At 41.3% G+C, this 21,421-nt stretch overlaps 1 protein-coding gene across 3 annotated transcripts in view; it reads left to right on the top strand.

Moving 5' to 3' along the window:
- Positions 1-14,242: 14,242 nt before the first annotated feature.
- Positions 14,243-21,421, top strand: part of B3GLCT (beta 3-glucosyltransferase) — a 46,440-nt gene continuing 39,261 nt past the window's right edge. For all 3 annotated transcript variants that reach the window (XM_058018346.1, XM_058018345.1, XM_058018344.1), the window contains exon 1: positions 14,243-14,390. In XM_058018346.1, the coding sequence (XP_057874329.1) occupies positions 14,303-14,390 (88 nt within the window). In that variant the 5' untranslated portion in view covers positions 14,243-14,302. The remainder of the gene's footprint in view (positions 14,391-21,421) is intronic.

Raw genomic sequence — 21,421 nt, 5'->3', positions numbered from 1 at the left:
TGTGTGAGCTGGTGAAGTTTCATGTCCTTACTTGACATGGTAAATATTCATGGTAATGTATTTCCAGCTTTGAATGAGGAGACAGACTTCATCAAAGTATTTAGCTGCTTAAATATCCTGATACAGAAATGCTTAAAGTACTTAAGCGGCCTTCCTGAGCATCCAAAGTCCTTGTATCCTGGATAACACTTCTGTAGAACTTGAATGTTAAAAACCAGTCTTTTAATTTATCAGCTCACTTGTGTGTCAGCTGTCACCCTGCCTGACAAGAAGTGAGGTACCTAGCATTTTCAGTGATTGTTTAGGAATTCCTGTTCTGGCAAATTATGAACATGCAGCATATCTGGTGGTTAAACTGTTGCCATAGACGATAAAAGTAGATACCAAACATTCTTTCTGCCTTTTCTCTTTTGTTACAAACTGTTTATCCTTGAATAGAAAAAGAAGAAAACTTGACTGTTTGCCCAGATTTGCAGCTGCTCTCTAAAGGGAGGAAAAGATCAGCAGCAAATTTGGAAGTTACTCTGCTGGCACCATCTCTGATGGTGCAGTGCAGTGGTTGAGTTATGCCTCCAATGAACTGGAATCCCAGTATAGGAATAAAGTTTATTTTTACTCAGCCTAGAGCAGAAGCACATATTGGTAGCGACTCGCTATGCGTTCCCACTATGGAACTGTAAATGTTGTTGAGGAGGAGTAGAGAGGAGATAGGAACTGTTGAGAGGGGTAAAATTGGTAAGGTGCTGCTAGAGATGGTTCCTGCCTCTGGGCCTGGGGCAGCTGAGGCCATGGTGAGGGCTGTTCTGAAAGATTGGGCCAGTCCTGCATGCTGCCAGCAGATCTGTGGGCTGAAACCCTGTGGCTGTGGGCACAGCCCAATGCAGCAGGAACTGCTTTGTGCAGGGGTAAGTTTGAATGTTCTGGTGTGAATAAGAACCCCCTGGTTTTCATCAGAAATACAAGATGGAAGAGGCATCAAGAAATGCCACGGCATTGGCTGGCTGAGGTTAACACACTGGCGAGGCCTGGCAGTGAGAACACTTGCATCTGTCTGTCCAGACTGATGCTCTGGATAAAGCCAGTGGGATGGAAATCCTTAAAACCCTGATTTACCAAGGGCTGTAAAAATGAGATTATAAGCTTTATTTCGAAAGTCTAGGAAAGGATTCCGAAAAGTCTTGGTTATTTCTTCCAGCAGTGTGGAGACTGTGTGTGTCTTCCTTCTAAACTAGAGACGGGAAGGGTTACATATGGACTGTCAATCTTCTTGTAGGGTGGGTGAGGAAACACTGTAACCTCTGTTGGTGTTAGTGTTGGAACACTAACCATTCAGAACAGAGGCTAACCAGCGTGCTGCCCTTCTTTCTGGGTGTCACATCAGCCCTTACTGGATGTCTATGTGGACAGTAATGCTGGCCTGATGTGAAGTTTCTGTTAATGTTCTCCTTGGTCGTTTAGTCTGTGATCTTAGTGCTGCTGGGAAGGGGAGAGGAGAGTTCTGCTCCTCCTGCTTTCTCAGTGTTCAGTGGGGTATTTGGTTCTTGCATATGGGTCCTCTGTTTTAACCTTTGGGGTTTTGCAAAACCTCAACTATTGTAGTTTGTTACCAGAATATAATGACTGAGCTGCGATTTTCAAATTTTTGAGGTTGCCTTGCATATTTAGGATGAGTGTTGTTCACTTTACCCAAATATTCTGTCTGCTTTTGTGTTTAACCTATGATAAATGGAGAGAGAGTTTGGTGACAAAAAGGCACCTCTGGTGGATTTTTCCTCACCTCTCAGTACATGCAGGGAGTTGAGTTCTCTAGGTGCTCTTACTGTGGCACTTAATGGCTTCCGTAAACATTCCCACATTCTGACCTGGGGAAAAGAGCAATCTGACCTTCTTCAGTGCAAGCAATGCTTTAAAATGGTTGCTGATCAGGCCTTTAAAAATTATTTTCATATTTGATACTGTGGCCTCTACCAGAGCATTGATAAGGGTGTTCAGAAATTGAATTTAACTTGGGAACAGGAGTTATCTCATCTGTTAAACCAGTCCTAGTGTTGGTAACCTGCCATGGGGAGCAGAGATAGGATGACATTAGTGTCTATACAGGGAATGTTACCATTATAAAACATGACCTCAGTCAGCCAGAGGATGGGCTGATGTCCCTGTGGAAGGCCAAGCATAGGCACTTATTCCAAATTAACTTAGGAATCAATTGAGTACTTGAAATTTCTGCTGTGTTGCCAGAGGCCCAAACAGAGATCTACAGGACCTCTGCTGGAACAGTAGAGGTGGTGTTCTTTGTACATAATCTTCATATTTTATAGAAACAGAAAACAGGAGAACCCATCCCAGTATAGGCAGGCAACATGGAAACGTTGCACTCCAAGTAAATAGGTCTCTGTCATTTTTCTGGGGACTTTATATATGTTCTCATTTTCCATTTGGGGGTTGAGCTGCATTCCAGCCCAAGCTATTGTTCTAATCTGTTTGGAAGTTGCCTGTGCCAGCTCTACTGCAGCTGCCTCTGTAAATGCGAGCAGTTGGCCCTTGTGATAGCACATGCTGGTCAATCAAAGCTTCTGCACTGCTTCTGTGTCTCATCATTTGAGAAGGTCTTTAATGCAACCTAATGAGATTAGGGTTCATTTGTTCCTGGGTTCCCAGCTAAGTTTTAAAAGGGTGAAGAGCATTTCAGGTCATTGCTTATTCCAAAGAAGGACTGCCATTCCTATCAAGCTGTGGTTCTCTGGAAATACAAATTAGTTCACTAGACAGCTCCAGTAGTCTCACCCTTGTGGTACAATCCAGTACTTCAGCTCTTGCTTTACACTGATTTTCATACCACTGTGTTACCACTGTATGGTATTTATTTTCATGTATATAAACACGTTGTAAATCAAGTGAAAAAGAGGATTGTGTCAAGGAAAATAATATGAGTTGCCAAAAGTCTATGCTACTATGAGACTGACACATGATGCTTTTATTCTCACTTAATTTTTTTTTTGCTCTTCTGTATAGGAAGTGTTAATGATAATTTCTATGGTATTATCTTTGCTAATACCTCCATTCACATTCTTATCCTGGAGAAAGAGGAAAATTGAAGAGGATATGTCACTAATGTGGTAGTGTAAGTAGCCTGAAGCATAGCAATCTATGGGCACTGCTTTCTGAGTATTTGAAATCTGAGCTGAGCTGTTCAGAGCATCCCTACCGAGGGGAATATCCACTTTGTACAAAATGCACAGGCTCTCGGGTAAGGCAGATAAACTTAACTTGATAGATTTTTGCATGCTTCCTGATAAGAGCTTTAGCACTTGGCAAATTCTAATGAGGCTCTTTGCAGCTCTGGCCATGTGTCAGCACTTGTACACACAGCACAGCATGGATCCAAATCCCAGAGTAACCAACAGGGTGATGATGGCTTTATCTTCCTCACACTCTGAATAAGACTCTTAACCCAAAGAAGCCTTCTTAATCTGAATACAAGGATGTTCCTTTTCTTGTGACTTTTTTCATTTTCATGCCTATTAATATATCTGTGTTCTTATAAAATGTGAGTTAAAATGGAGCACTGTTTATTTTTGAGGTTAACAAGAATTCCTCAAAACCTGTAGCTGTGAATGTTTGCTTCGATGGCTGGGAAACTACTGTTACTGTCTGATGCTGACTAAGCATTATTTGTATTTAGAAAAGCACAAATTAAGAATGAAACTAATGCAAAGGTGGAGAAGGCAAGCTAAAAGTTACAGTGCCAAAGTTATTGTGAAATTCTTAGTTTTATTCCCTTGGATGTACAGATATTTTCATCCTTTCTCTTAAACAACTGGATTGTCCCACTGGAAAATGTTAAGATTTTAGGAAAAAGAACATTTACTCTTTTTTTACTTTGTATTTAATAAACTTAACACAGCAAGGTAGGTATACCACAAATGCTTTAAGATCCAAAATTATGGAGATTGGGCGCATTCAAATAGTACTAAACCTGGAGTGGTCATGAATCTCAAATACTCTAATTTGAGTGATTATATGTTTATAATTCCCTCATACACTTTTCTCCTGTTGCTTAGACATGAGATATGTTTTAAATAAGAAAATCAGGCAATGTTATTATGGTTGAAAACAAAATGAATATTGGTGACCAGCTGAACATCTCTAATTGGAAGAAGGAGAGACATGGAAGTTTTTTAAGTAAATATGGAACTAGACTGTATAAACTCTCCGAGGCCTAAGTGCAATTAATAAAATAAATGTACTTGTAAAAGCAGAAAGATTGCAAATCCTCTTTAGACAGTCTGGATTAAAAAAATATATATATCAGTGGGGTTTTGACTGGTTTTTGTATATGAAATGAAAGGAACTGAATGTTATTTTTAAGTAGGGAAATGCAAAGGGATGAAAATGAAAATAAGGAATGAGAGGAATGGAGATAAATAAGCTAAGTTATTACTACTTGATCTGATAGCAAACCATCTGGCAATATGCTGCCAAATCATTATGTATCATTTATATGACTCAGTGCTAATTAGATGTGCACAGATTATGCAGACTTCTTGTGCTTTCAACATTCATAGAATGTTTTAAAAATATCACTTACATTATTAGCATGACATGTGCTTGTTATGAATTTCTGACAGTAATCCAAGCCATTTTTTCACTAGAAAGTATCCAAGGCACTTCAAAGACTGTTCAGACTTTGACTTATTTAAAAAATAGAAACAACCCCCCCCCCCAATATAATATCAGGATCTTCTGTCCAGACACTAAGAAATTAATTTCCTTTGCTTTTCCAGTAACTTTCAGAAAATCTACTGACTGAGTGGTTAGGCCTGGACAGCATGAAAAGTTGACTAAGTACATAAATATATATTCACAGGTTATGGTAAACATGCTTAGAAAGATCAAGTAATGAAGCATCTTTTAAAAGTGTGTGTGCGATGCACCATGTCTATAGCTACACAAATCAAATATTTTTTTTTCTGAAAAGAAATGTATGCCATTTCCCTACTTTAATTCTCATAAAGTCAACAATTGCCACAAATTCAGGACAACAAAATTCTCATTTGAGTGTGTATAGTACCTCTATATCTATACTTAGAACCTATTAGCTATTATAAATATATGTCTATCTTAAATATGCTGCTACATAAACCTGTTAATAAAATGTATTCTGAGAGTTGAAAACTTCACACTGTTTTCATATGAAAGCTACAAAAATCTATTGGATGGAAGATGAAATACTGAGAGGTAAAATGAACAGGCTGAGTGATTAATAGGTGAAAATTTTCAATGAATGTGTCAAAGGTGGTGCATCTAAAACTACATATTTTTTTTTAAGAAAAAAAATCAATATGCTTGACAAAGAAATATTATCTGCATTTTGAAAAGTAAAGGCCTCTGAAGGGAGCTTGTTTATTTGTCATAAGACTTGGTTATGAATGTGGTGAAAATAAGGCAGCTCAAACCCATACTTGCATAATGAACTAGAGAGTGCAAAGAAAGAAGTAATATTTGAAAAAACTTCAGAACATTCTAGTACAGGGAAATAGATCCTAACACAATCATACTTTTTGTGATGTGAGTGCGTTAGTAAATATGCATGACTCAGCATGTGTGGTTTGGTATTTACATTTACAGATGATTTGGAAGAGTTGAAGAGAGCCCAAAGAGCTGGCAGAATGCTTTATAGCATAGAACATAAGATCTGCAAAGTGGTATAAGGAAACATTTATAGACTTAGAATTACTCATGATATACTCATTAAAGCATTTTTCTTAATTTCAGAAGAAGTCACATAATGTTCCTCTAGTAGAGGGAGGAGGGCAAAATTCCAAACAAAAGTGGGATGTACACTTTTAACAGTAATTGTCATTAATGATTTCCTGCTGAAGTTTTCCAATATTATTAAGTTTTTAGTTATAGTTACAGGTGCCTTTCTAAAAAGTTACTGTCCTTTGAACATAGGCTAGATGCATCCATTTGTTAAAACTGTGTTATTGTGCAAGAATTTTTATTTTAGTAGTGTAATAGTAAAGTCCCTGCATTGCTTGAAACATGCTGAAACTGATCTCTGTGAGAGGCCCCAGCTGAGAGGGCTCAAAAAGTGAGAAAATGAAATAATGAGGACCTTAGGAAAATGTTGGTAGGTGTTTTGACAGCTTGAATGGATTTACCTGAGCTATGCCAATATTCATGTTACAGAGAATTCAAGCTGAAACTAAAATAATATTTGCCTGATTGGAAATTTGCCACAGCTGTTAATCTTATGCCTGAGCCAAGCCTTCATATACAGTTATGATTACTAATAACATTACACACAGCTTGTTGAGTTTCGGGTTTTTCTTGTTCTTGGGTCAATAAAGAAAAACCAAGTTATGTGTAACTTCTGGACATTGGGTGGCACCATTGCCTCATATAAGCCTTCATAGTGTTGGCTCTGCTCCTTTTTCCTTTAGCATAACTATATAAGGCAAGTCAGAACACAGAACTGGTTGCCTTCTTTCTTCTCTCTCTCTCTTTATTTTTTTTCCTTTTTAGTTTGATTTGAAGTAATCATCTTGCTTTAAATAGTAACAGATTTTTAACCAAGAACTGATGTTCCGCACTTTAGGGAAGTGGTGTTTTGATTTCAAGTGCTGAAATGGAAAGATATTCTGTACAGCCAAACTGCTTTCATGTGCATGTGCACCAGCCAGCCTGTGATGAAGCTGTACACTAATTCAAAAAGCAGGAATACCACCTGTGTGGTTTATTGTCTTTAATAAAATTCAGTTTAAAACAATTTTTAAACTCAGAGCTGATTTGTGTCTGTAGCAGGGCTGATATATCGCATACCACTATGTGCTTCTTAAGGTCAAGATTCCTCTAGGTTTACTTTTAAGTTGTATTTAGGATTTTTTAATTGGACCTTGATCTCCTTCCTGGCAGGGACAAAAGCTTTGCTCCCAATAAGGAGACTGTTATAAAAACTTACAACAAATACACTTTTCCTTACACCTGTATGGATTTTTTTCCCAGGCTTCATTAAATTTATTGTACAAAGTAGGTATCTCAGGTAGGTAATCTCAGATGGCATCTCAGATACCAAAGTAGGTATCTACTCAGTAGACAACCAACAGTATTTTGTCTTCACATTAATTAAACCATCAAAGACTGCATTTTGAAAATTTTCTGACCAGTTACACATCAGTGACTATTGTGGAAGTAGTCCAGTAATGAACCAGTAAAAAGAAAAGCAGTTTTCCCATTAATTTTTACTTTATGGCTGTGCATATCATGGTAATTTTCTTAGGATTGGTTGTATTTTCCGTAGAGCTGTGTAAAAACTTGGTACTGCTGTTATAACCAGTGTGCCATACTGCTTAGTCACAAAGCACCATTTCCAGACTCTTAACTGAGTGGTTTTGATTTAGGACTGTCTATTTTGAGGGTTTGGGCAATGTTTTCCTAGATGATGTTGCCATCAAACTCTGAAACTTCTTTTGACTTTTGTAGTTTCTCTGTGTCATGTTGACTTGGTGTTGTTGTACTTGAATGGTTCTGTACCAGATGTGTCATTCTGTGCTTTTTTTGATCCAGTTCTGTTTGACTTCCCATATCAAAAGCAGAATGAAAGAATCCTAAGGGAGCCATTGTGGGTGGACATCATCTGAAACTGCTTTGAGGCTAATACAGGCTGTGATGAGTGCAGTTGCTCTGAAGTGACACCAGGCTGTAATGGCTCCTAAGGGCCCCTCCATAACTGAAAACTTCAGAGTGAGAAGTGCTCCAGTTCCTACTGTCAGTTTTGATCACTCATCTGGTTAACTATCCCAGCTCTTGTTTCCCCTGATGTCACTGAAAAGGACAAGGCAGATGTCCACCTTAGAGTGAAGACAATCAGAATGCAGAAGTCCTTTTCAGACAATTAAATCTATTTTTATTGCATAGAATATATTTCATGTGGCTTTGTTCATATTGAGGGATGGTTGTTAGGTGACTTATTCATAAACAAGAGTGGTTGGCAAGCTCAGAATTGAATCATTTTACCTTTAATAATGACTGATATAATGACTTTGAACTGCTATTTTGCCTAAGAGGGAGGCCTCAACAGGCAGCAAATACCAACTTCTGTTGTTGGTAGTGAGAGTGAGTTTACATCTCCAAAGTTGTCTGCAGGTGAGTGTCAGGTAGGCGTTGTCTTTTTCTATTCTTGTCCCTGACTGTCGGGAGTTTAGTTCAGGCATGGCTTAAAGAAAAAGGCCATGAAGCCATACAATTGAGAGAAAAGTAAAAGGGAGTTGTAAAGCAGTTCCAAAGCAGTTCCCAGCCTGACTTCTATAAACAATTAGACTCTTTCAGGCATCATTGTATAAACAATAAAGTTCTCAGGCAGTCTTCTCATAACAAGTGTAACATTCTCTCTGGGAAAAGATGGCACCCTGAGAACAGATGTGGAAGTTTTGGGAACCGTTCGCATCACAGTGAGAACACTGGTTTTGTTTTGTGTAAACAATCAACGGTGTAGTAAAAGAAAAGGTGTGGTTAGAGTTTTCTCTGTTAGCCTATCATAAACCTGTATTTTGGAATATGCATGAAGTTCGTTAACACTATTATTTAAGCTGACTGATCGATCAATAAATCGAGTTCGATGCATCACAGGATGGTCGTTCTCCCCTCACTTCAACACCTGACACCTCAGAATAAGAGAATTATTAAGCTGGGAAAGAAGTTTTGGGGTCATCTGGTCCAACACCAGCTCAAAGCTACTTCTGAAGTGGCACAATTTTCCACCTCTGCTTGTTCAGTGGCATGATTACTGTGCACACCTGAGCTGCTTCAAAAGAAAACTTCTTCAGCTGAAGAAACTGGCTCTTATGCACCTGCCACTGTTTAGAGTGTTCATATCTAAGTATACAGCCCCTTTGCTTCTTGAGATTACTGGCATTAAAAGCTGTAAGACAGACATACCCCAAAATCTTTGTGTCACCATCTTATAGGATGGATTTTCCCAGTGTCTAAAGCCTCATTAAGGCTTCAGCCTCATGTTGGTTGAACTTCTCTGGATATTACTGTGACTGCTTGTCTCTTGCCCTCTCAGGGATTCTCTTCCTTTTTTTTGGCTGCCAAATTGGGATGTCATAACAAGGTTTGAGTTTTTTTCTGAACTGTCATGGTTTACAAGTCAGCCATAATAAGGCAATACAAAGTATATGGAAGTTTTTGTGAGGCATGGGACATTTTGAGGCACAATCCGAGGAGATGATGCACGTTAATCAATGCTTGATTGATCATGATATTTACAGTTCAACAAACCAGCAAAAATGTTAAAGACAAATACATAGTACATTATTTAACTACCCACTTCAGTGTTTCTTGAACAGCTTGCCTCATTCTTTCTCCCTGCCACTATAACTTAGTACATGGCTGAGAAAAGTGGGTGATTCTTTACATCACCGTTTCTTTTCTTGTATAAATTACAAGCTGGGGAAAGAAATTAATGTAGCCACTAAGCTCTTTAAAACTTATGGAAACATTTTGTTCATATGTTCTTTTCATCTATAGTTTGACTTTCAGTTGACAAGGTAATATTTCCACTAATTTATTACAAGATAGGATCAGGTAGTTTAGGAGAGATTTTTTGTGCTTTTAAATAGCTACATTTCAGCAGGGAAAATATAAAGAGCTCAGATGAGCTTGGTAGAGGCATTTATGTGTCAGATGGAAGCAGCAGGAGACCAAACAGGAGAGAGCAGCAAGTCTGACAGTTCTCTAGACAAGCTGTTCATTTGACCAAGGGAGTGGGAAACATGCTCTTGGCTTATAATCAAGACTGAACAGCTTCAGTCCTCTACACCTGCCTATAGAATTTTCACCTTGACTGTTTGCAGTACAGTAGACAGGAGTATCTGATAATCTCATTACCTGAACTCTGGGGACCTGTGTTAAGTTCCACAGCTTGATAGATCTGTTTCTTATCTGTAGCTTGGTCTGTAATAGTTCAAAGATGTCGAAATTCCTGTGTCCTGCCCTCTCCCCTTAGTGCATATATTCTGTCTCTTGGACAATGCTAAATGAGCACCAGAGGATATGCTGCAGATGATATTTTCACTGTTTCTCTGCCGGAAGACAGAGGAGCTGACTGGCAGAGACAGTTAAACACTCATTACTACCCCATAGGAAAGGAATTTTCTTTGATCCATCTTTACAATCTTGTAAGAATCTGTGGCTGATTGCTTCACACCCAGTGGTTTTCCAAGTCCATTCTAGAGAGTGTGTGATCTAATAACAGCAGTCTCTATCATGAAAAATTGCTTGGTTGAACTCTGTTCCCGGGATTCTTCGCTGCAGCCGCACACCAGTTCTCTATAAAGCTTTGACTGAAGGCTCCATGTCTCAGTTCAAATGCAGTCCTCCAATTTTAATTAAGAACAAGCACTTTCCAGGTTAACTCAAGAAGAAGAGAGACTAAACTCAGACTACACTGTGGGCTGCCACAGGGGTTGACTGGAGCACTGAGCTCCCTCAGTGATTTGCTTGTCAGGTTTACAGCATGCACGTGCTGGTACTGTAATGTTATCAGTTCTCCCAAGCAAGATGGGGCAAGTCCCAAGACTGAGTCATGTTTGGAGTGTAGGGGACATTCCCTGCTGCTGCAGGTTTCTCCCAGAGAGAGCTGTTTGGAGTGTTCCAAGTGAGGGTAGTTCAGATTTGAGTGCTGCAGAGAATCAGAGCTCCCCTGCTCAAGCCCACTGCCTAGTGTTTGACACATGTAGGTAGGTGTATTCCCGGGGTATCTGTATTTTAGGGTACATAATAATGGACTGGAACTGGCATTGAATAACTGCCTTGAGTAGCTGAAAGCTGAGAAACTCTGTTTCCAAATGCATGCTGTAATTTAAAAACTAATTGTGTGGTTCCAAACTCATTGGGATTGGTTTTGCTCATTTCCACAGGATTAGTCATCACTTAAAGTTATGCCCCTCCTTAGGTAACTTACGGAGTGGGAGAGAGGGGTCCAATTGCAGAAGCCAGAGGAAGAGCTGGACCAGAACTTCACTTGTGATTTGCAGGGCTGTCTCTGACAGAGAAGTTTTCTGCCCAACCTATTGAAAGAAACTACAGAAACTCTCATTCCTGGATGAAACCTTTCTCAGATGACTAAAAGAACAAAATAGTTGCAGTCGCATTCTCTAGCTCAGTGATTGCTGTTGTGTCTGGTTCATAATTTCTCTGTTTCCCCATATTATAGTCCTTCTATAGAAAGAGATGACAGAGCCACCAGGGTATCGGAGGCGCTGCTGCAATGCCTGCACAAAGAGCAAGCTACCTTTGAGCCACATGCCAGCCTTTGCATTTGATATGCATCTATCTATCTATCTATCTATCTATCTAGCTAGCTAGCTAGCTAGCTAGCTAGCTAGCTGTCTGTCTGGCTATCTGGCTATCTAGCTATCTAGTATCTAGCTATCTAGCTATCTATACCTGGCAGCATTTATTTGTATTTGAAGCCCCCCCTTTCTAATCTCAGAGGTGGGATAGCAACAGTGCTACATTTGCAGTATTTAGGAATCTAAAATATATGTAATACTATAAAGAAAGGAGGCCTGCTAGTGTTCTAAACCTCTGTGTTCCTTAACAGAAAGTTCATTATTTTCAACTTTCCTCAGTGGGGAAAGTTAGAATATTCTCAGCGGGATGGTTAGAAAAACAACACAATCTGAGTGTGTAAGTAGAGTAGAATGCAAGAAAAAGCTTTATTTCATACTTCCTCCTCACAGACCTAAATATAAGATTTAAAACACTTAAGTGCTATTTTTCTTAACAGTTGGAGAACACCATGTTTCATGGTAGAGTTCTTGGGGGTTGTTACAATGGAATTTTTCTTATATTTGAGATAAGCCAAAACACTTATTACATCAAAGTAAAAGGCTGGGGTTTTTTTTTCTTACAGACTCACTGCATGGAGAAACAATGGAACATGGGATTATCTTAACTATTTTGAAAGTGAAAAGTCTTATGTTTATCCCAGATGTTGTGGGCATGATCCTTGTGATGCAAGTTCTTAAAGAAAGCAGCACAAAACAGAGAAATGGAAAAAAGGGTGGGAAATGCTGCTGAAACTTATAAGGAAAACCAAGCAAATGCGGATATACATGTTAAGCAAAAGGTTTAATATACTTTATATTGTTGTAGTTCTAGAAATGGAAGGATAACTTTATACTTTTCTCTTTCTTTTTCCTGCTAATGATGAGCATACACATAAAATCAGACATAGTATGTAAGTTTTTACTTAGTTGGCATCAGAATTATTATTCTTGAGGCCGGTAACTTATTTAGTGAGTTGGAATGTCAGCAACAAGCAGTTGTACTGTAAGGCACACAACAAGCTGTTGTTCGTGCTTGTGCCTCATTTTCCCTTCTCTTGTGATATCAGGGGTGTGTGTTTAGAAAATACATAAAGCAGGTTGAGAACTGCAAAGTCTGGCTAACATGTTTCTATTGTGAGACTTTTAAAGGAAAGTGTGAGGTCTGCTACCAAGTTACTGTGATATAGATGTGCTTGCCTGAGCTTGCAGTGAGTGTTTATCACTGTGAAAAGGTTTCCATTCATCTTCACTATCACTTCCCTGGCTTATTTAAGTATCCTATTGTAACCACTTGACCTTGAAGAAAAGAATGCCATAGACCTAAAGGTTGCAGTATTTTGAAGAAAGATCCAAGTTGGGTCCCGTGCTGTTTGGCCTTGCTGGATTAAAAATAGTTCATGGCTGACTTGGACTCTGCACCATTTTTCTCCAATGAGGTCAGTGCATGTTGAATGGTTGGGTTGTTAGGAGGGGTCTGTGTGAAAAGTATTTCATGGGAAAATGTGTAGAAATAGACCTGGCTGGAATTCATGTTTACATGTGGCCAGCATGAAAGGATGGAATTCATGTTTACATGTGGCCAGCATGAAAGGAATTGTTACATAGGGACACTGGGTGTTACACTCAAAATCATGTTTAAGTGCAAAGAAGCACACCTTATATGTCAAGAACTTTTTGTTTCTTGCTACTATAGTTGAAATGTGAAATTCTAATAATTACCAATACAGATCTAATTGTTACAGAAAAAAGAAACAATATCATTGCGCTGAAAATTTTCTACACACTGTTGAGTTTCTAGTCCTATCACTGCTTGCTTTTTGAGGCTTCTCTGGGTCTGAAGGGCAGCAGTTTAATTCTGGGGTGTATGGGGGAACTTATAGCAAGTTGTTCACATGTGGAGTGCTTCACTAGGACAAATCTGATATTCCCATGGATCGTTTCTTCTTCCTTGTGCCAGGATTCGTGTTGGGTCATTTTTTTGTTTACTAGCAAGGTTTCACATTCTTGATCTTTCTTCTTTGGTCTGTGGCTCTGTTATATCCAAATTTACTATCTGTATTGTGATATCTATGCACGTTAGAGTCTACTTTTTCTTCTGTGCTGCCCCTAAAACCAGTTTTGTGCAGCTCCAGGTCTGTATTTCTTTAGCCAAATATGTTGAGTCATTTTAGCTGTGGAGTCTCTGGTGCCAAGGCTGTGCTCCAGGTCCCATGCCTGTACTCCGTGCTGCACCCCATGTCCACACTCCTGGTCACACAGGTATTTTAGGAAAGGCTATCTGAAGGTGCCGTGCTCTCTTGGGTAAGGGTTTCTGAGGGTTGGTCTAGAGAAGAATTAGGTCCCTTGCTTTGGTGGATGAGGTTCCTGTTGGAGTGCTGGGTAACATTTCACAGAATAACAGAGCCAATTAAGTTGGAAGAGACCTCTGAGATCATTGAGTCCAACCCACGACTGAACACCACCACGTCAACCCCACCAGGGCAGTCTTTCATTAAGCACCTCCAAAGTCGGTGACTCCACCACCTCCCTGGCAGCCCGTTCCAACGGCTGGTTAAGAAGAGTTAATGGCTGAGGAGAGCTGCGCTTACTGTGCTTGTTTGGGGCAGGACGCTCACTCCCGGTCCCGGTCCCGGCGGCTGTCCCGTGACGAGCGCCCCGGGAGCCGCGGGAGCGCGGGGCGCTGCCTGTCCCGCTGCTGCCGCCAGAGGGCGCCGCGGCCGCCGAGCGCCTCCCCCCGCTGCCGGCGCTGGCGGCCGGTCCTGCCGGGAGGAGGGAACGGGAAGGCGGCAGCGGCAGCAGCAGCAGGAGCAGGAGGAGGAGAAGGGCGGGCAGGCAGGCGGCGAGCGCGGCACCGCCACCAGCCGGAGGCCGCTCGCCCGCGCTCCTGCGGCAGAGGCGGGCAGCCGGGCGCACCGTGCCCTCCGCCTCCGACCGCGCCGTGCGGCTCCGCGGCCCCCGCCAAGATGTCTCGGGAGCCCGGCTGCAGCCGCTGGCTCCTCTTCGCTGCCTGCGCCCACCTCGTCTTCCTTCTCCCGCCGCTCCGCGCCCGGGGTGAGTGGCGGGGGCCGGGCCGGGACGCCATGGCGAGGTGAAGGGAGGAGACCCGGGACGCTCGGCCCCTCCGAGGAGGGGATGGCAGGGAGGAGGGCACGGAGAGCTCGGGGTGGCGCCGGAGCCGCTTCCCGGCCGCCGTGTCCCGGCCGGCGCGGAGGGAGGCGGGCGGGGAGCCGAGGTGCCCCGTTCCCGAAGTTTGTTGGCCATCCGGGCTGGAGCGCGGCCGGGCGGCGCGGGGTCCCTGAGCGGCCCCGGCTGCGGGGGCAGCGCCGGGAGCGCCTCCCGCCCCCGGGGCGGCGTGCGGGGCCAGGGTGCGGGCAGGGACAGCCCGCTCCGGGAAACCGGCCCGGGGAGCCGGAACAGCTGCGCGGGGAGCGCTCGGGCTTGTGACTGCGCCGCACGGACGGACTGCTCTGCTCAGGGCGGGGGGAAAGGTAAAACCGCCCGCCCAAAATGCCAGGCGAGAGCAAGGAAATACATTACTGTGTTGTAGAGATGTTCTTCATGTGTTTAGTCAGCTGGGAGAAGATGAAAGGAGGAGGATTATTAGAATGTCAGAGACTGGGTTGCTACATGCTCCTGGAGTTGGGAGTTGTTGGCGTGAGTGTAAGCGGCAGAAGTAAATGTTTACATCTGTTCTATGTCTCATTATTTCTGTTCCTGAATATTTCCATCTCTTTCAGCATAGGCTTGTCAGCCTATTGTGAGCCTTTGGATTTGATTCTCTTCCACTCCTATGGCTTGTGCATCAAAATCATGCAGGGGAAAACTGGTGCTAATAAATCACATTTCCAGCAAAGTAAAACTGTGATATTTTGGTTTTCCTTCTGCTAAACACTTTTCCTTTCACAGACACAGCTTAGTTTTTGGAGAGTGCTAATACTCTACAGCTCTTCCTTAAGCTGCATTTCATTCTTTCCAGGATGGGTAATTTTGCTCCAGTAAGGTACTATAGCATTTCTGATGGCAAACAGATTGTAATCACAGTCAGAGAATAGCAGATTCAGTTTTTCCTTTATCTGTATTTATTGTACATGCATAGATACCTACCTACGTGCAGGTAGAAAGCAGAAATGGAAAACCTTGTGTTCTTGTTTAGTAGGTCTTGATTAATCCTTGTATGGGATTTATTCACCAGAAGCTTCCTGCAGTATCATGGTTTTCTTTTGGTTTTTTAATACCCATTTTTGTTACTGATCTGTCCTTTCCCAAATATCCCATGCTTTTGAGATGGCCTGGATAGTAAATTTGTTCTTCGAAAACAGAAATAATTGGAATTGCCTTCCACAGAAGCAAACAGTTCGTCTGTCAGTAGTAGTTAGGTAATTTCATAAATTCCAACTTGCAAGTGGCAGCTTACAGAATGGGAAAATGTATTCAGATGATTTTGTATGGACTAACTTCTAGGCAATCAGAAGAGATCATGATGATGCTTTTTCTTCTACTGTTTTTGCTTGCCTTTTATAAAGACAGTGGTGTACACAGTACTCATTTAGCCATTCCAGTGGTTCAAAGTGGTGATTTCAGCTGCCTTCTTCCCATATGTGCCATTTGTGAAAAGAAATATAAGTAGTTGCTTTTATTTTATGAAAAGCTACAGATGCTGCAAATTTGCTTGCATCAGCCTCTCCTCTTCCTCCTCCCCCTGCTCTCTCCCCATTTTGTGCTGATGAATCTGTAATACATTCTTATCTGGCTAGACCAGAGTCTTTGATGCTGATAGGGTGGCAACAGTGAAGAAATATTATAAAAGCTTGCATATAAATACACAGAACTAATTTATAGTGCTCACAGGCTGTCTCATAATGGAAGATCCCATCTCTTTGACTGACAATATCAGTGCCGATTGTGTCTGCAATCATGTCAATTCATATAACCTTATGTTCTTTGAAAACTTGTAAGGGGAAAGAAACCCAACCAAAACAAAAATAGGCCTTTCATTAAGTTATTATTAGGACTGTAAAGAAATTCTGTTTTAAATGTTTTCTCTACTGCATACAATGTAATCACTGGCTGCCATTATTTGAAGTGGTTTTTATTATCACAGTTTTGCCATACATTGTCATGGAATTGTTACTTCTTTGTAGCTCATTGAAACTGACCCACAGCTCAGTGAGGTGGTTGGAACAACACTGGGGTCAGTCAACCTTGAATCAGACTGTGAAAGAGGAATATAACAGAGGTATTGCTTTTCTGTCTCAGGTGGATTAGTGTGTGAAAGCAAAGAGTTAACTCCTCAGTTTTAACATCCTTGGTACTTCAAGGACATATAATTTTAAACATTTGGAAGTTGTTTATGCATGAAAGAGTATTACCAAAGAAAGGATTGCTTCTACATATAAAATGTGACATTGTATAATTGTATGTATTTATACAGTGTATTATGTTTTAATGCTGCAGTGTTTACATCCATTTTTCTATCCTGTACATATTCCTGCTGAACAATGAAAATAATTGCTGAGTTTTACATTCCAGTGTTATAAGCAAATCTATTTACCTATTAAAATTTTAATGGAAATAATGGAACACTTGACAAAAATAAATAAGAATTGAAGGAATTGAACAGGAAATCTCATATTACATGTCTGGGTTTTGAATGGATCAAAAAATGTTGTCTAGCTTTTCCAGTGGATTCTAGTCATGCTCTCAAAAGACATAAAGATAAAATTGGTAGTAGTATAGAACTTTAAAGTCTGTCTAAAATTTCTGTCCTTTTCTTATCCTCAGTTCTTGGCCATTTAGCAAAAGGAGGGGAGGGCTGGTGATTGACACGTTCTGCTTCTGTCTGCTTGTGCCAGATGACACGATGTTAATGCACAACATGTGTCAACCTTCAGAGTACACAATGCATTAAATAATGAAGTGGCAAATACAAGATTACAGTTGCATTTTTAAGATGGTGCCTTGCTGGTTTTTTTCCTGCTTTGGATAGCTTTGTTTGCAAGAAACTGTATAGTTAATCACCCTGGTCTTTTGGTTACTGTGGTAGCTACAGGGCTTGAACTTTTACCAGCTTGAACTTTTACCAGTTTCTTCCAATGAATTGGAAGAATTCTTTCTTGCAATGAATTTTCTCTGTGCTCTGTGGCAAGTCCAACTGAGGTATGCTTACTTTGTATTACGAAACACAAAAGGGGCTTGGGGAAATTCTGGATTTTTCAAAGGTACCTCTAGTTCCAGAGATTGATATGTGCTTTAGGGAGTTATACTGAAAGAAACCCATTACAATTGTGTGAATTAATAATGATGTTTGGGCATGAAAAGTTACTGGTTTGTTATAGTAGCATCTGATAGCTCCTAGACATAGGTCATCCTTCTTTGTGCATGTATGCCTTGCACACAACAAAAATGTATCCTTATCACAAAGAATTTAAAGTTTCTGCCCGTGTTGTGCAAGTGACCTGGCCATGAGCTGAGTTAGAATTTTTCTATCAGTGGTCCACTCCTGGGAACATCTTTTTCAGAAACCTCTTGAAAGTGAATTGCATGTGAATGAATTAATCTTGGAGTTGTCCATTTGTTCCAAGGCACTGTATTTTCTACCTACCCTGTGGTCCCTTTGTTGATGTGTTGTAGGCCAGATAAATTTACCATGTTCTTTTCCTGCTGCCCTTTTCCCAGTAAATCCTTAGAAGAGGATATTTATTTCCATGCTGAGAGAACAGGTTGCTTAGCCAGAAGAGTCTTGGCCACAGCTGACTGCTGAAGACTGCTTTATCAAATTAGATGTGCAAAACAGATTTGCCAATCAGGTGGAAGAGTGTTGCTAAGATAAATTCATACAGTCTCTGTGCATGAAAAACTTCACTACTGTTGGGTGAAGACTCTGGAGGCTTTTTTGGTGGTGTCTTCAGGGGTCTGTTAGTCTCTTTTGTGAATCGTTCTTCAGTAGTTTAAAAATAGTCTGAACAGTTCTTGTCTTATTAAAATGTATTAGCTGGAAAGAGTCTTCCTGATATACTTAATGTAAAAGTTACCAAGTCATTTTAATGTGTTTAATTGTTGAAAAAGGAGGGGAAGCTGCCTTAGTGAAGTCACAGGGAATAAGAATAATGATATAGCAAGGGACTTTAGCATTCATTGCCTGTATTGGTTTGTTGGATAAATTATATGAGTGTTGAAATTGCACTGTGTGACAGGGTCAGAGCTGGTTGGTTTTCAAGGCTCTTCTCCTGCAATAATGATCCATCCCCACGTGCAGGAAGGCAGGCAAAGATGGCAGGAGGCCCACATGCACAAACAGGAGCTCCTGACAAAGCTCAAACATAAAAAAGGAAGTGCACAAGAGATGGAAATACAGTCAGGTAACATGGAGACACTGTCTGAGAGTGCAGGTATGTGGTTAGGAAAGCCAGGGCCCACCAGGAGTTGAACCTGGTGAGAAATTCAACTTGTGAAATATAAGAAGAAGGGCTCCTGCAAGTGTATCAGTAAAAGGGAGACTAGGGAAAATAATAATGGGCCTTCTTGTGAATGGAGGACAGGGTTAAAAGAAGGACATGAAAGAGGGCAAGGAACATGGAACCTTTTTTGCCTTGATCGATATTATTAAGACTCACCTTCAGCAAACCCAGGCCACTGAAACTCATGAGAAAGTCTGGAGCAAAGAAGAGTTACTCTCACTGGGGGAGGACTGGTTTAGGGAACATTTAAACAAGCTGGACATGCAGAAGTCCACAGGACCTGATGGCAGGCACATACAAGTGCTGGTGGAGTTTGATGATGTCAGTGCAAGACTTGATAATCTTTGAAAGGTGATGGTTGCTGGGGGAGATTCCGCAGGACTAGAAGAACATTGCCCTGGTCTTCTAGGAGGGCAAGGATAAGTTGGCTAGTGGTACCTCAGTCTCTGGGAGCAAATAATCCTCAGTATCACTGCCAAACAAGGAAGGACAAGACAAACATGTGCAGGACAAGAGGGTGACTGGGAGAAGTCACCATGTTTTTATGAATGGACAGTCGTGTTTAACCAACCCAAAGGACTTCTGTGATGACTTCTGCCTTCATGAATGTGGGGAAAACAGTGGGTGTTGTTCATCTCAACTTCAGCAAGGAGTTTGAACTCAATCCTGTCTCCTGTAATGTCACAACAAACTGATGGAAGTATGGGCTATGTCTGTGGACAGTGAAGTGGATAGAAAGCTGGCTGACTTGGTGGCTCTGATGAGCAGCATGGTGGCTCCAGTAGTGTTTAACCTTTCATTAATGACAACAGATTGTGCACCCTCAGGGAGTTTGCAGAGGATACACAATGTGCAGGGGGAGTTGATGCACCAGCTGGTGGTGCTGCCATTCAGAGGAAGCTCAGCAGGCTGGAGAAGCAGGCAGACAGGAAACTTGGGAAACTGAGTTCAGTGAAGGGAAATACAAAGCCCAGCCCCTGACAAGGAAGCACTCCATGCTGCATTGCACGCGGGGGGCACATTGTCTGGGAAACAGCTTTGCAGGGAAGGACTTGAGAGTCCAGGCATTCAGCAAACTGCTCGTGCACCAGCAGTGTGCTGTCGCAGCAAAAAATGGCCAGCAGCCCCCTGAGCTGCAGGGGAAAAGTGTTGGCAGCAGGGCAAGGGAGGTGACCCCTCCTGTCTGCTCAGCACTGGTGTGACACATCTGGGGTGCTGCATCCACATCTGGGCTCTCCAGTACAAGAGAGACATGGACATACTGGAGTGAGTCCTGCAAAGGACCATGAACATCATTAATAGATGACAAGGAGAGGCTGAAGGAGCTGGGGCTGTTTAGCTTGGAGAAAAAAGGTTCAAGGAGAAGTTCCAATATGTAAATACCTGGTGGGATGCAATAAAGAAGACAGAGCCAGAGTGTGGTACTTAACAGGACATGAATCAATTTACACAAATTGAAATACAGGAAATTCTGTTTGAACATAATTACTTCTTTCTTTGGTTTTTTTTTTTTTTTTTGGGTTTTTGGGTTTTTTTTTGTTGTTGGTTTTTTTTTTTTTTTGTTGTTGTTGTTGGTTTTTTTTGTTTTGTTGTTTTTTTTTTTTTTTTAATCTAAGAATGAACACCAGAAGAGGTTGCTCAGAGAGTTTATGCAGTCTGTTGTAGGAAATAATCAAAACCTAACTAGACAAGGTCCTGAGAATCCAGTTCTGGAGGGTTGAACTAAATGACCGTTAGGGATCCTTTCCAACCTCAACAAATCTTTGGTTCTGTAATACCAGGATGAATAGTTTGTTTAATTAATTCCCTGAAGAGCTTTATCTGTGCTCTCAAAGATGTGCTGTGAAATAGGCAATCTGATTATTGTTTGATTTGTTTGAAGGATCATGTGTGTTAATATTTTATAAAGCTTAGGAGCAGTGTGCATGGGTTATTGAATGCACTGTGGTGACAGAGGCAGCATCTCTTGTCAGTCACAGTTGTCTTAGGTTTCCTGTGTCTTTCCTCAGGAGCATATTAAAAGCTGAAAATAGGCTTGTGAATAAGCTGAATTTATGAGGTGACACTTCTTCAGGTTAATACTACTTAATTAATACACTTGCTGGAATAAGGATGTTATGTGTAAATCTTATAATTAGAATTGTGCCAAGAAGAAGGTGTGGATCTGGTTTGTGTAGGGGAGGTTATTCCTTGTCTGAATCTGTAAATACTGCTATATTGGGAGGCAAGGAGGAAAATGACCTTGAGGTTTGCTCAGTTGGTTAGTTCCTGCTCATAACATGGATTCAATCCCTGTACTGGCCATTCCTTTGAGAGTTGTGGGTCCCTTCCAGTGCTGAATATTCTGTGATTCTGATTTATGACCACCACGAGTCTGCTGTGTTAGGATGATTTTTGGGATGTCTGGATCTAGCTGTGTGGTTTGAGATGCAGGGTAATCAGGACCTGAGATGTCACTGTGAACCTCAGCTCCTGGACACTTGATGAAATTTGATCTCCACCTGGAAGAGCATAAGGATGTAGGTGTTCAGAGATGGGGCACCCTAGACCCAGGACAATCTTGTCTTGCTGTCCTATAGTGTAGGTTTCTAGTGCATCAAGGGAATGGTAATGGCTAACAATTCG

This window comes from Melospiza georgiana, chromosome 2, assembly GCF_028018845.1.
Source record: "Melospiza georgiana isolate bMelGeo1 chromosome 2, bMelGeo1.pri, whole genome shotgun sequence".
NCBI classification, from domain to species: Eukaryota; Metazoa; Chordata; class Aves; order Passeriformes; family Passerellidae; genus Melospiza; species Melospiza georgiana.
The sequence above is the reverse complement of the archived record's forward strand: the minus strand, read 5'-3'. Positions and strand labels throughout refer to the sequence as shown.